Here is a 12,312-nt window from a genome sequence, read left to right as displayed (position 1 = left end):
CATATGGGCATTAACCCAGGGATCAATCAGAGGTCAGGAGCCTGCATGACAAGCTCCCTACCCACTCTACTCTCTCAAACATAATGTTTGAATCTTGTCATTGCATACTTATTGTCTTCTTTTATATAAAAACATACAAGATGGTTTATTTTAATCACTTATTCTAACCAGAAAGAGAACATTAAAAAAATATGTCCTTTTTTCTAAAATTTCTTGCTACTTACAGGCTGACCCGGTTCACCAACTCCAATTGGTCCTGGAGCTCCTATTCTTCCCTCCTGGCCTCTTTCCCCCTAGAGGAAAAAATAATTAAATAAAAATCTGAATTTGAAAGTAAAAAATATTCATAGCACAAATACTCTAGATATTTCAACAATGATAAATAGTAAGATAGTCCATTCAAAAATACTTTCAAAATATCTAGAGAAGAAAGGAATTGATTGAATTTTAGTGAACAAATTACCTTCCAATGTTCATCATTCCCTTTTCTGAATATGGCATTTCCAGCTCTCAGAACCAACTGTTTACCAATGAGCAGGATCGTCTGTGTGACTTAGGAGATGTGTGACTTATGTCTGAGATGCCAAACTAACAATGTTCATGCTCTTCCCGGCCCCCTCATCACCATTCTGGAGTGACATCCTTTACTTCATGCCCACTGTATTCCATTTCACCCTCCTCTCAGTTTATTTCACACTTGATCACCTTCAGAATTCTTCTCTGTTAACTGCCAGTGTAAACTCTGCCTTCCCTAGAGTGTCCATATACCCATTGTCTCAATGTCATCCATGGTGACACTTGGTTACATTCAAAGCAACCTGTTTTGTACTGTTCTCAATTTCATTATGCATCAAAGTCTCATTGTCCCAGTAACATAGAAAAGCCATTAAAAGAAATACTTCTATTCTATCACAACCTGCATGACACAGAGCACTCCCAGGTGTTAAGTGTTCATTCTAGTTCCCTAAAACCTGTCAACATTTTCTTTTTCACTATTATTTCTTCCAGTTTCCTCGCCTCTATGTTTATTAATGGGAGAAGATGATAGTTGATGCAGTTTAATGTTTTATTTCCTAATAGCATCTTGTAATATCAATAACTAAAAGTGCAAAAACTCAAATAGCACTAGAAATATATTGGCAAGAGAGTAGTATTTGAAAATGAGAAAAAATATTATTTAAAAAAAATACATGGATTATTCAATGGTAGCTTCCCCAACCAGGGAATTTCTTGGTCGAATTATCTAAACTTTACATAACTTCTACAGGTATTCTGATTGCATCAAAGAGGATAAGGTTGGGCAGAGTTCAAATCTCAGCCCTCCCCTTCTGCAATAAATTAAATAATCACCAATGAGGCAAATATCTTTACCTTAATACCTTGCTGTCCAATTCCAGGGGTTCCTGGAGGACCATAAGGACCAGGAGGACCTGGCTCCCCCTATGGATAGAAACAGTGATATGTTAGATCAACTCAATAGCATTTGTTGAATAATTCTTAGTAATGATGAATTGTAATTTGAGAATTACAATGAAATCTTACAAAGTCACTGACCTGAAATGATAACAATTCAGCTAGGAATACAGCACAGAAACAGTTATATTATCCACTGGATACAGTAAGGTGCAATATCTAGTACCCACAAAAATGTCAAATTTCTGTTTTTTTCTACCAGAATAAAAGTAAATAAACATTATGGTTGTGAATATACAACAATAAAACTGAGTTCTTATACGACTAATCTATACCAACTTAAGTCCTTATACCAACTTAGAAATTTGTAAAATAATTTTTTTATTTTTGTAAAATAAAATTTTTGATATTTTATGGAGGAAAGGGCCTGCAAAGCAACATATTTTAGGATGCTCAGATGTCACAATGCAGCCCTCATTCACTCAACAAACCTTTATAAAGTGCTTCTGAAAAACACATTTGCTTCTAGCCAAAAATAATTCTCTTCCTCTTTTGAATCCTACTGTCCTAAGTCTGGTTTGTACAAAAGTCTTTACATTTTGCTTTACTCTTTGCATTCGGAAGCATGGTATGAACAGCAATTAGTATAATGAAAATCTAGATATGTCCTTTCCCTTTGTCACTGATTAGGCCAGACCTTTGGTTCAGTTTGACAGCTGAGATTGAGCTTTATAGTCTCTGCCTCTTCTTTCCTCCTTGAAAATATGAAAGTACAGCTCTCTTTTAACCACAAAGCACTGATTTATCCGATGAATGCCAAAAGTTCCAGAGGACAGCACAGGAAAAAAAAAAATAGAAAGAACCGGGCTTCTATATATCATTGAGCTAATCCCATCCTAGACTATCTACCTTTAAACTTTCTGTGTATGAGTAAAAGTTCTCGTGATTTAAGTCACTATAGTCAAGATGTCTATTATTAGCAACCAGACACATTTTCAGTTAATATAGTTTCCTGTGTGACAGGTCCATCAGAGAGTTCAGGCATTAATACAAAACCAAATGAAGATCACTACATTCAATCTCCTCCATTCCACAAGGGAGGGACCTGAGTCCCTAAGAGGTTACCTAACCTGTCCAAAATTACATTTTATTATCACCACTGGAAAAATCATGACTCTGGGCTTGTAGCATGAGCAGAGGGGTGACGAAAATTATTATTCATTATAATTTTTTATAATGCTATTTGTTCTGTTTGTAAAAATAAGTATCTTCATTATAGAAAATTTGTCATACATTGAAAAGAATGCATAAAAATTTTAATTATTCATCAAAAATGTTGTTAGTCTGGGTGTGTTTTCTTCTAGTTTTTAAGATATATACTCATGTATCTTAGTTTCTGTTAATATTTCTGAGTATTCTTATGATTGAGACTACAAATATTTTCTACTTATAATGAAAAGTTGGTCCCAGAAACATAGGTCCTAAATAGCACTGTGTCACTGGGCCCAGCAGCAATCTAGACAGCATTGCTGGCTAAGTACTGCTTGATGAAAGAGGAAGCCTCAGTTTCCCCCTTGTCAGCTGCTGCGAGCAGCTCCATTTTAACTGTCTCCAGTCCACACTTTAAACATTCCTGCAAAATCTTGGGTTCAATTTACCCTGATATTTGTAAATTTGAGAATACCCTGCAACTAAAGTATTTGTTCCATTGATAAAGTAGAGACATTCAATCAATCAATCAGTCATCCCGTTGCTCATCAATTTGTTCGAGCAGGCACCAGTAACGTCTCTCATTGAAAGACTTATTGTTACTGTTTTTGGCATACCTAATACACACGGGTAGCTTGCCAGGCTCTGCCGTGCATGATCGATACTCTCGGTAGCTTGCTGGGTTCTCCGAGAGGGGCAGAGGAATTGAACAGGGGTCGGCTACATGAAAGGCGAACACCCAACTGCTGTGCTATTGCTCCAGCCCAAGGTAGAGACATTACTTTAAAGAATTCTATTCACCCTTGTACCCCTTAAAAATTTAAGAGGGTAAAACCTTAAGAGGGGAAATGTTACAGGCAAGAAGGTAATGAGCTCTAGTAAGTATGACCAGAAGAATAAAGAGTCTGAAATCTGAACAGCCCAATGGCATAAAGGCCTTTGACACAACGAAACTTCTCTGAAGACTGAAAAACCATTGAGATGCAAAATTTCAGGCCAGGGAGTTAGTGTGAAGTAGCTGGAATCCCTGGGGGGAGAGGATCATAGTACTGGTTCAAACATCACCAAAAGTATTTTTTTTTTTTGACATTTGACCATCAATTTATTTTTTTTTATTTTTTTTAATTTTTTATTGAGTCACCATGTGGAAAGTTACAAAGTTTTCAGGTTTAAATCTCAGTTATACAATGCTCGAATACCCATCCCTTCACCAGTGCTCATATTCCACCACCAAGAATCCCAGTATAGCTCCACCCCGCCCCCTCCCACCCCAACCCCCCCACGCCCCTAACCCCCCCACCCTAAGGCCCCCCCACCTGTGTAACTAATAAATTTAACTTTACTTTCACTTTGATTGCATACAATATTTCAACAAAAATCACTATTATTGTTTGGAGAGTCTCTCCCGTAAAGTCAGACCTGCTGAAAAGGAAGCATTAGATAATTCGTTTTCCATTGCTGAGGATGAAGAGGTATGAGCTCGAGTGACCACACTTAGCGGCCTCTCAGTTTTGGGTTTCTGTAATTTAGTATTTTAGTAACTAAGTCCAGAGAGATATCTGCCAGAAGTTGCATCGTTGCCAACTTGTACTTCTCAGTTACATTATATTCCACATATGAGTGCCATCTTTCTATGTCTGTCTCTTTCTTTCTGACTCATTTCACTCAACATGATACTTTCCATGTTGATCCACTTGTATGCAAATTTCATGACTTCATGTTTCCTGACAGCTACATAGTATTCCATTGTGTAAATATACCAGAGTTTCTTTAGCCAATCATCTGTTTTCGGGCACTCTGGTTTTTTCCATATTGTGGCTATTGTGAACAGAGCGGCAATGAACATGGAAATGCAGATGTCATCTCTACTATACCTTTTTGCCTCTCCGGGATATATTCCCAGGAGTGGTATTGCTGGGTCAAATGGGAGCTCAATTTCTAACTTTTTGAGAATCGTCCATATTGTTTTCCAAAAGGGCTGAACCAGTCGGCATTCCCACCAGCAGTGAAGGAGAGTTCCTTTCTCCCCACATCCACGCCAACACCGGTTGCTTTTGTTTTGGGGGATGTGGGCCAGTCTCTGTGGTGTGAGATGATATCTCATTGTTGTTTTGATCTGCATCTCCCTGATGATTAGTGATGTTGAACATTTTCTCGTGCCTCTTAGCCATTCGGATTTCTTCTTTGGAAAAGTTTCTGTTCATTTCATCAGCCCATTTTTTGATCGGGTTGGCAGTTTTCTTCTTGTGCAGATCAACCAGTGCATTGTATATCCTTGTTATCAACCCTTTATCGGATGGGTACTGCATAAATATCCTTTCCCATTCTGTAGATTGTCTTTGTATTTTGGTCACTGTTTCTTTTGAGTTGCAGAAGCTTCTTAGTTTGAGTTAGTCCCACTTATTTATCTTTGTTTTCACTAGCTTAGCCAGTGGCGTGTCAGCTTTGAAGATACCTTTGGCTTCAATGTCGTGGAGGGTTTTGCCGACCTTATCTTCAATGTACCTTAGGGATTCTGGTCTGATGTTGAGGTCTTTAATCCAGTTTGATCTGATTTTTGTACATGGTGATAGATGGAGTTCTAAGCCCATTTTTTTGCTTGTAGCCATCCAGTTTTGCCAGCACAATTTGTTAAACATGCTTTCCTTGCTCCACTTCACATTTCTTGCTCCCTTATCAAAGATTAGATGATCATATATTTGGGGGTGTATGTCAGAGTATTCAACCCTGTTCCATTGGTCTGCCGCTCTGCCTTTGTTCCAGTACCATGCTGTTTTAATGACTACCGCTTTGTAGTAGAGTTGGAAGTTGGGGAGGTTGATTCCTCCCATTTTCTTTTTCCCAAGGATTGCTTTAGCTATTCGTGGGGGCTTATTGTTCCATATGAATTTCAGGAGCGCTTTCTCCATTTCTTTGAAGAATGTCAAGGGTATCCCTATAGGGATCGCATTGAATTTGTACAATGCTTTGGGGAGAATTGCCATTTTGACAATATTAATTCTTCCAATCCATGAGCAGGGGATGTCTTTCCATTTCCTCGTGTCCTCTTTTATTTCCTGAAGTAGTGTTTTATAGTTTTCATTATACAAGTCCTTTACCTCCTTTGTTAAGCTGATTCCGAGGTATTTAATTTTTTGAGGCGCAATTGTGAATGGGATTGCTTTTCTCAGGTCACTTTCTTCTCTCTCATTATTTGCATATAGGAAAGCTATGGACTTTTGGGTATTGATTCTATAGCCTGCAACTTTACTGTACGAGTCTATTGTTTTTAAGAGTTTCTTGGTAGAGGTTTTAGGGTTCTCTAAGTATAGTATCATATCATCTGCGAATAGTGAGAGCTTGATTTCTTCCTTTCCTACCTGAATGCCCTTAATGTCTTTTTCTTGCCTAATCGCTATTGCAAGTACTTCCAGTACTATATTGAACAGAAGTGGAGAGAGTGGGCATCCTTGTCTCGTCCCTGTTCTCAGAGGGAAGGCTCTTAGTTTTTCCCCATTGAGGACAATGCTTGCCATAGGCTTGTGATAAATGACTTTGACTATATTGAGGAAGGTCCCTTCTATACCCATTTTGGCTAGTGTTTTCATCATAAACAGATGCTGGATCTTGTCAAATGCTTTCTCTGCATCTATTGATATGATTATATGATTTTTATCTTTTCTTTTGTTGATATGGTGGATTATGTTGATTTATTTCTGGATGTTAAACCATCCTTGCATCCCCGGGATGAATCCCACTTGGTCGTGGTGTATGATCTTTTTGATGAGTTGTTGAATTCTATTTGCTAATATTTTGTTGAGAATTTTTGCATCTGTGTTCATCAGGGATATTGGCCTGTAGTTTTCTTTTTTTGTGGTGTCTTTGTTTGCTTTTGGTATTAGGGAGATATGAGCCTCATAGAAACTGTTAGGGAGGGTTTCTGTTTCTTCAATTTCCTGGAAGAGCTTGAGAAGGACTGGCAAAAGGTCCTCTTTAAATGTTTGGAAGAACTCACTAGTGAATCCGTCTGGACCTGGGCTTTTGTTTTTGGGGAGACTTTTGATTACCATTTCAATTTCCTTGATGTTAATTGGACTATTCAGGTACTCCAGGTCTTCTTGATTCAGCCTTGGGAGATTATAGGAGTCGAGGAATTTATCCATTTCTTCTAGGTTCTCTTGTTTCGTGGCATAGAGATTTTCAAAGTAGTCTCTGATGATCTTTTGAATTTCATTGGTTTCTGTTGTGATGTCCCCCTTTTCATTTCTGATTCGGCTTATAAGGGTTCTCTCTCTCTCTTTCTTTGTGAGTCTTGCTAGTGGTTTATCAATCTTGTTTATTTTCTCGAAGAACCAGCTCTTGGTTTCATTGATCTTCCGGATTGTCTTTTGGGTTTCCATGTCATTAATTTCTGCTCTAAGTTTTATTATCTCTTTCCTTCTGCCTGGTTTTGGCTCCTTTTGTTGGTCCTTTTCTAAGGTCTTGAGCTGTGAAGTCAAGTTATTTATGTGGGCCCTTTCTTCCTTCCTGAGATATGCTTGCAGAGCTATAAATTTTCCCCTTAAAACGGCTTTAGCTGCGTCCCACAGGTTCTGGTAGCTCGTGTCTTCATTCTCATTTGTTTCTAGGTACCTTTTGATTTCTTCCTTGATTTCCTTCCTGACCCACTCATTGTTCAATATCGAGCTATTTAATTTCCAGGTGTTTGATTTGGTTTTCTGCATCTGTCCACAGTTAAGTTTTATCTTCAGTGCATCATGGTCTGAAAAGATAGCTGGTACAATGTCTATCTTGTTGATTTTGTTGAGGTATGTTGTGTGGCCCAGCGCATGGTCTATTCTGGAAAATGTTCCATGTGCAAAGAATGTGTATTCCTTTTTTGGGCGATATAAAGCCCTGTATAGATCTATTAGCCCTCTCTCTTCTATTTCTTCCTTCAAAGCCAGTATTTCCTTGGTGAGTTTTAATCTTCTAGATATGTCCAGAGGAGACAGTGCGGTGTTGAAGTCTCCAACTACTATTGTGTTGCTCGAGACGTCCTTCTCGAGGTCTCTTAGCAGCTGTTGTAGGTATTTAGCTGGTCCCTCATTGGGTGCGTAGACATTTAGGAGTGTGATGTCTTCCTGATGTACACATCCCTTGATTAATAAAAAGTGGCCTTCACTATCCCTTCTAATCTTTTTCAACCTGAAGTCTATGTTGTCCGATACTAGTAAAGGCACCCCGGCTTTCTTGAGGGAGTTGTTTGCTTGCAGGATTGTTTTCCATCCTTTGACTTTGAGTCTGTGTTTGTTCTGGCTATTCAGATGTGTTTCTTGCAGGCAACAGAAGGTTGGGTTGAGTCTCTGAATCCATTTTGCCAGTCTGTGTCTCTTAATTGGTGAATTCAGACCATTGACATTAAGGGAGATTATTGTTATAGGATTTTGTGCCGTCTTTGTGCAAGGGTTTGTTGTGCTTGTAGAGGTTGTTCTTGTCTTACAATAGCCCCTTTAGTGCTTCTTTTAGGTTTGGTTTTGAGTCTATGAAGTTCCTGAGCTGTTGTTTATCCCCAAAGTAGTGTATGATTCCTTCTAGTTTGAATGAGAGTTTAGCCGGATAAAGTATTCTTGGTGAAGCGTTGATTTCATTGAGTTTTTTCACTATATCCCACCATTGCCTTCGAGCTTGGAGGGTTTCCTCTGATAGATCTGCTGTGAGCCTAAGGGGTGCTCCTTTGTATGCAATTTCCTTCTTGGACCTTGCTGCTTGGAGTATTGTGTCTCTCTGGAAGATGTCCATCATTGTAACTATGATATGTCTTGGGGTTTTTCTGTTAGGATCTCTTTTAGCTGGCACTCTTCGGGCACCTTGAATCTGGATGCCCGCATTGTCCAGCTGTGGGAAGTTTTCCGCAATGATTTGTTTGACTGTGTCTTTTTTGTTGGGGTTTGTTCCCTGTGGTTCTGGTAGTCCAATGATTCTAATGTTGTTCCTCTTGAATTCATCCCCTAGCTAGAGCTACTTTGAGGTCTCTTGCCATGGTTTGATGTTGCCTGTAGGCTTCTTGCAGCTCATCTTCAAGCATACTGATTCTGTCTTCGGCTGCAGTCATCCTATTGTTGAGGGAAGCCAGAGAGTTTTTGATTTCATGTATGGAATCCTTCATTTCTTTTTGAAGGTTTTTTATTTCTGCTCTCATTTCTTCCCGCATTTTGTCGGCTGTCTGTTGTATTGTTTCCGCCAGGTCTTCCTTGAAGTTGTCCATCTTTGCATTGAGTTCATTGAACATGTTGAGGATTTCAACTCTGAATTCTTTCTCAGAGAGGTCAAGTTTGTAGGAAGCGCCCATTGAGGTTTCCGGACTCCTTTGATCGTCCTCTGGTTGCAATGGGGATTTTCGCTGTTTCTTCATGTTGTTTGTGGTGATATGAAAGAGGGCCCTTGATGATGAGTGTCCCTGTTTCCTTTTGTTGCGAAAAAGGATTGTGGATAGGCTCAGTTAATAGTGGTTGGCTTTTTACTTGCCGGTTGTAGAACCTGGTCTCCTACTGAGATGTTTCCTTCAATTCTTATGTGAAGTCTTGTGTTTTATTGTCCTACTGCTTGCGAATAGCTAGGATGTTAGTCTTGGATAGGATGTCGAGGAAACTACTTGCCGCCGCGTGAGCTTTGGCCGGCCGGCAATGAGGCCACGCCCACTTTTCTTAGGCCCCGCCCCCTGGAGGTTAGGCCATTCCCCTTTCCCACAACCCGACAGCAGTCAATGTGCTGGGGGTGGCGTGCCGGCCACTCGGCCGGCAGTCCGGAGGGGAGGGAAGCCTGGGGTGCTCCACCAAAAGTATTAAAAGATCAATAATTGATCCAAGTTCTCCATCTTTGCAACCACTCTAAAACCCAGCTGCATGAAGGGCAGTCTGAGAAAACTCTATAAACCAATTTGGCAGAGGCAGATCTGGCACCTGGCACTCACGTCTCCTTTCTGGAGACGTACACTTTCGTACCTCAATGTCATTCTCCTTCCCTAAAAAGGTTGAAAAGAAGGTAAAGAAAAGTGGCCCTGATTATAAATTGTCACAGTTGATAAGATAGACCAGGAAAGTAAGAGCCAGTATCTAGATGAGTTTTCTGAATATTTACAGAATGAATGTTCTGGTAGTTCACCAAAGCAATATATTTTATTTTATTTGCTTTTTGGGTCACACCCAGCGATGCACAGGGGTTACTCCTGGCTCTGCACTCAGGAATTACTCCTGGCAGTGCTCAGGGGACCATATGGGATGCTGGGAATCTAATCTGGATTGGCCAAGTGCAGGTAAATGCCCTACTACGCTGTGCTACCCAGCCCCATACCAAAGCAATATCGTTCTCTGGTAAGACTACTATAGTCTGGTAAGATTATAGAGAACTCTCTTGAGAACTCCAGAAAACTCTCCAGAGAACTCCAGAGAATAGTCTTAAGGAGCCAGAGGTCTTTCTACAATGGGTAGAGTACTTCCATTGCATGCAGCTGACCATCAGCGGTACACCATTTGGTCCCCTGAGCACCACCAGGATTGATCCCTGAAAGCAGAGCTAAGTAAGCCCTGAGCACAGCTGAGTGTGGATCAAAAACAAACAAAAAAAGACTCCAGATTTGATTGCCTTCTGTTATTATCCTGCTCCCATTCTCACTAATGAACACAACACATACAAACTGATCGAAGACCCCTGTCCTACTTATTCTCTACTTTAACCATTCGAGATTACGTTAATGTGAATAGACCCAGAGAGTCTGTTTCTCATAATCTCTATATGAATATGAGTATATATAAACATGAGTATAAGCATGTGGATAGGCACCAAATAGGGTTAGATAGACTATATTGAACTTCAAAATTTTAGGACCGGGATGTTATAGACTTCAAAATTTATATAAAGTCAATGTTCAGTAAAACTTACTATTTCCAAGTATTATCCTGACATTTTAAATCAATTATATCATTTAATATAGCAATCTTATAAAGTATATATTTTCACATTTTTATGTAGAAATACAATCTCCACCTTTTAATATATTTTTTCATCATGCATTCAATCACAGAAGGGGTGATGTGTGATGTGACTCTGGAACCATTTAATTTAGTTGATTCCTGAATCTATAATTAACTGTTTTTGCAAGATCCTCATATGTAAAAAAAGCTGATAATTATATATATTTTTCAGTGTTATTGAAAGGATTTGAGAAACTATCTGTAAATCAGCTAAGTTATAACCAGCTGTTTAATATGTGCATGTCAGTTATTTTTCACTAGACTTTCATTGAGCACCAACCTGGTGCTGAGTACCTGATTACATAATTGCAGACAGAAATCAGAGAGCACCTGAACTTGGCAGATATGTACAATGTGGCTGGAGTGACAAATTATATTAAAAACAGAATATATGCATGTAAATTTGCCACAATAAAGATAGTAACAAAGCATATAATACACTGAGACAGATATCTTTAATTCTCTCTTAAGGAATGGAAAAAGTTTCTACAGTAGAGGAGATATATTTCTTGAAACAAAGAAATAAGACTCGTATCTAATTTAGTAAGAAATAATGGGTACAAAATTCAGGGAAAAGGATAGAATAAAGAGGAATAAAATGATGTGAAATGCTCTGGGTATGACAAGCCACTTTGTGGACTCAAGAGACTAGGAATGAGTCAGCAATAAAGCCACTACCTGGCACAGTGTTCTCCAGGGGAAATATGCTGAAACCACATATATACCTTCTAATATTCCGTGGATACATTGGAAAAGTTACATGGGATCTGGGGAAATAGCTCAGGTGATAAAGTATAAGCCTAACATGTGATAGGTCCTGAATTCAATTCACCACATTTCTATTAAAAAAGTAATAAGAAATATTTTTTTTGCCTTTTGGGTCACACCCAGCGATGCTCAGGGGTCACTCCTGGCTCTGCACTCAGGAATTACCCCTGGCCATGCTCAGAGGACCACATGGGATGCTGGGAATCGAACCCAGTTTGGCCAAGTGCAAGACAAACGCCCTACCCGCTGTGCTATCACTCCAGCCCCAACCAATAATTTTCTTAATGCTATTTATCTAACATATTACAACATTTGGTTCAATATAAAAAAACTATTATTTTGTGTTCCATCATTTGTAATGCTATGCCTTTGAATTTGGCATTTACAACACTCTTCAATCCAGACTAACCACATTTCAAACACTTCATAACCACTTCTGGCATTAAACAACACAGATTTTGAGAGATTGAAGAAGTCAGACAGTTGTGTCAGAACCATAGAGAGTACCAACCTTTATGCTCACTTTCCCTGAAAGAACAAAGAGATGTCTTGTGGGGTTTTGAGAAAACAATGACCCCCAAAAAAAAGCCACCAGAAATAGACACTGACCAAAAACATTGTAAGATACATCAGGGGGAAAAGAGAATTTAAAAAGGCTCTCATTTAGAGCCTTAGTGATACTACAGTGGATAAGATGCTTGCTTTTCATGTGGCTGACTCAGGTTTAATCTCCAGCACCACTGATGGTCTCCAGGCCCCCACCAGGAGTGATCCCTGAGCACAGAACCAGGAGTAAACCCTGAGCACAGCTGGGTGTGGTCCCAAACAACAACAAAACAAAAAAAGGAGTTCATCATTTCTAAAGAAAAACTCATATTTTTCTATTCACAGTGCCAAATTATCTTACAACATTCTCTCTTTCAAGGATAGA

At 39.2% G+C, this 12,312-nt stretch overlaps 1 protein-coding gene across 4 annotated transcripts in view; it reads right to left on the bottom strand.

Annotated features, from left to right (window-relative positions):
- COL28A1 (collagen type XXVIII alpha 1 chain) overlaps positions 1-12,312 on the bottom strand; it is a 589,571-nt gene that overhangs the window by 121,485 nt on the left and 455,774 nt on the right. For all 4 annotated transcript variants that reach the window (XM_055137085.1, XM_055137093.1, XM_055137081.1 and 1 more), the window contains exons 12-13: positions 1,372-1,440; positions 225-293 (exon numbers count right to left, since the gene is read on the bottom strand). In XM_055137085.1, coding sequence (XP_054993060.1) covers positions 225-293; positions 1,372-1,440 — 138 coding nt within the window. The remainder of the gene's footprint in view (positions 1-224; positions 294-1,371; positions 1,441-12,312) is intronic.

The sequence above is a fragment of the Sorex araneus genome, chromosome 1, assembly GCF_027595985.1.
Source record: "Sorex araneus isolate mSorAra2 chromosome 1, mSorAra2.pri, whole genome shotgun sequence".
NCBI lineage: Eukaryota > Metazoa > Chordata > Mammalia > Eulipotyphla > Soricidae > Sorex > Sorex araneus.
This window is presented reverse-complemented; position numbering and strand designations above follow the sequence as displayed.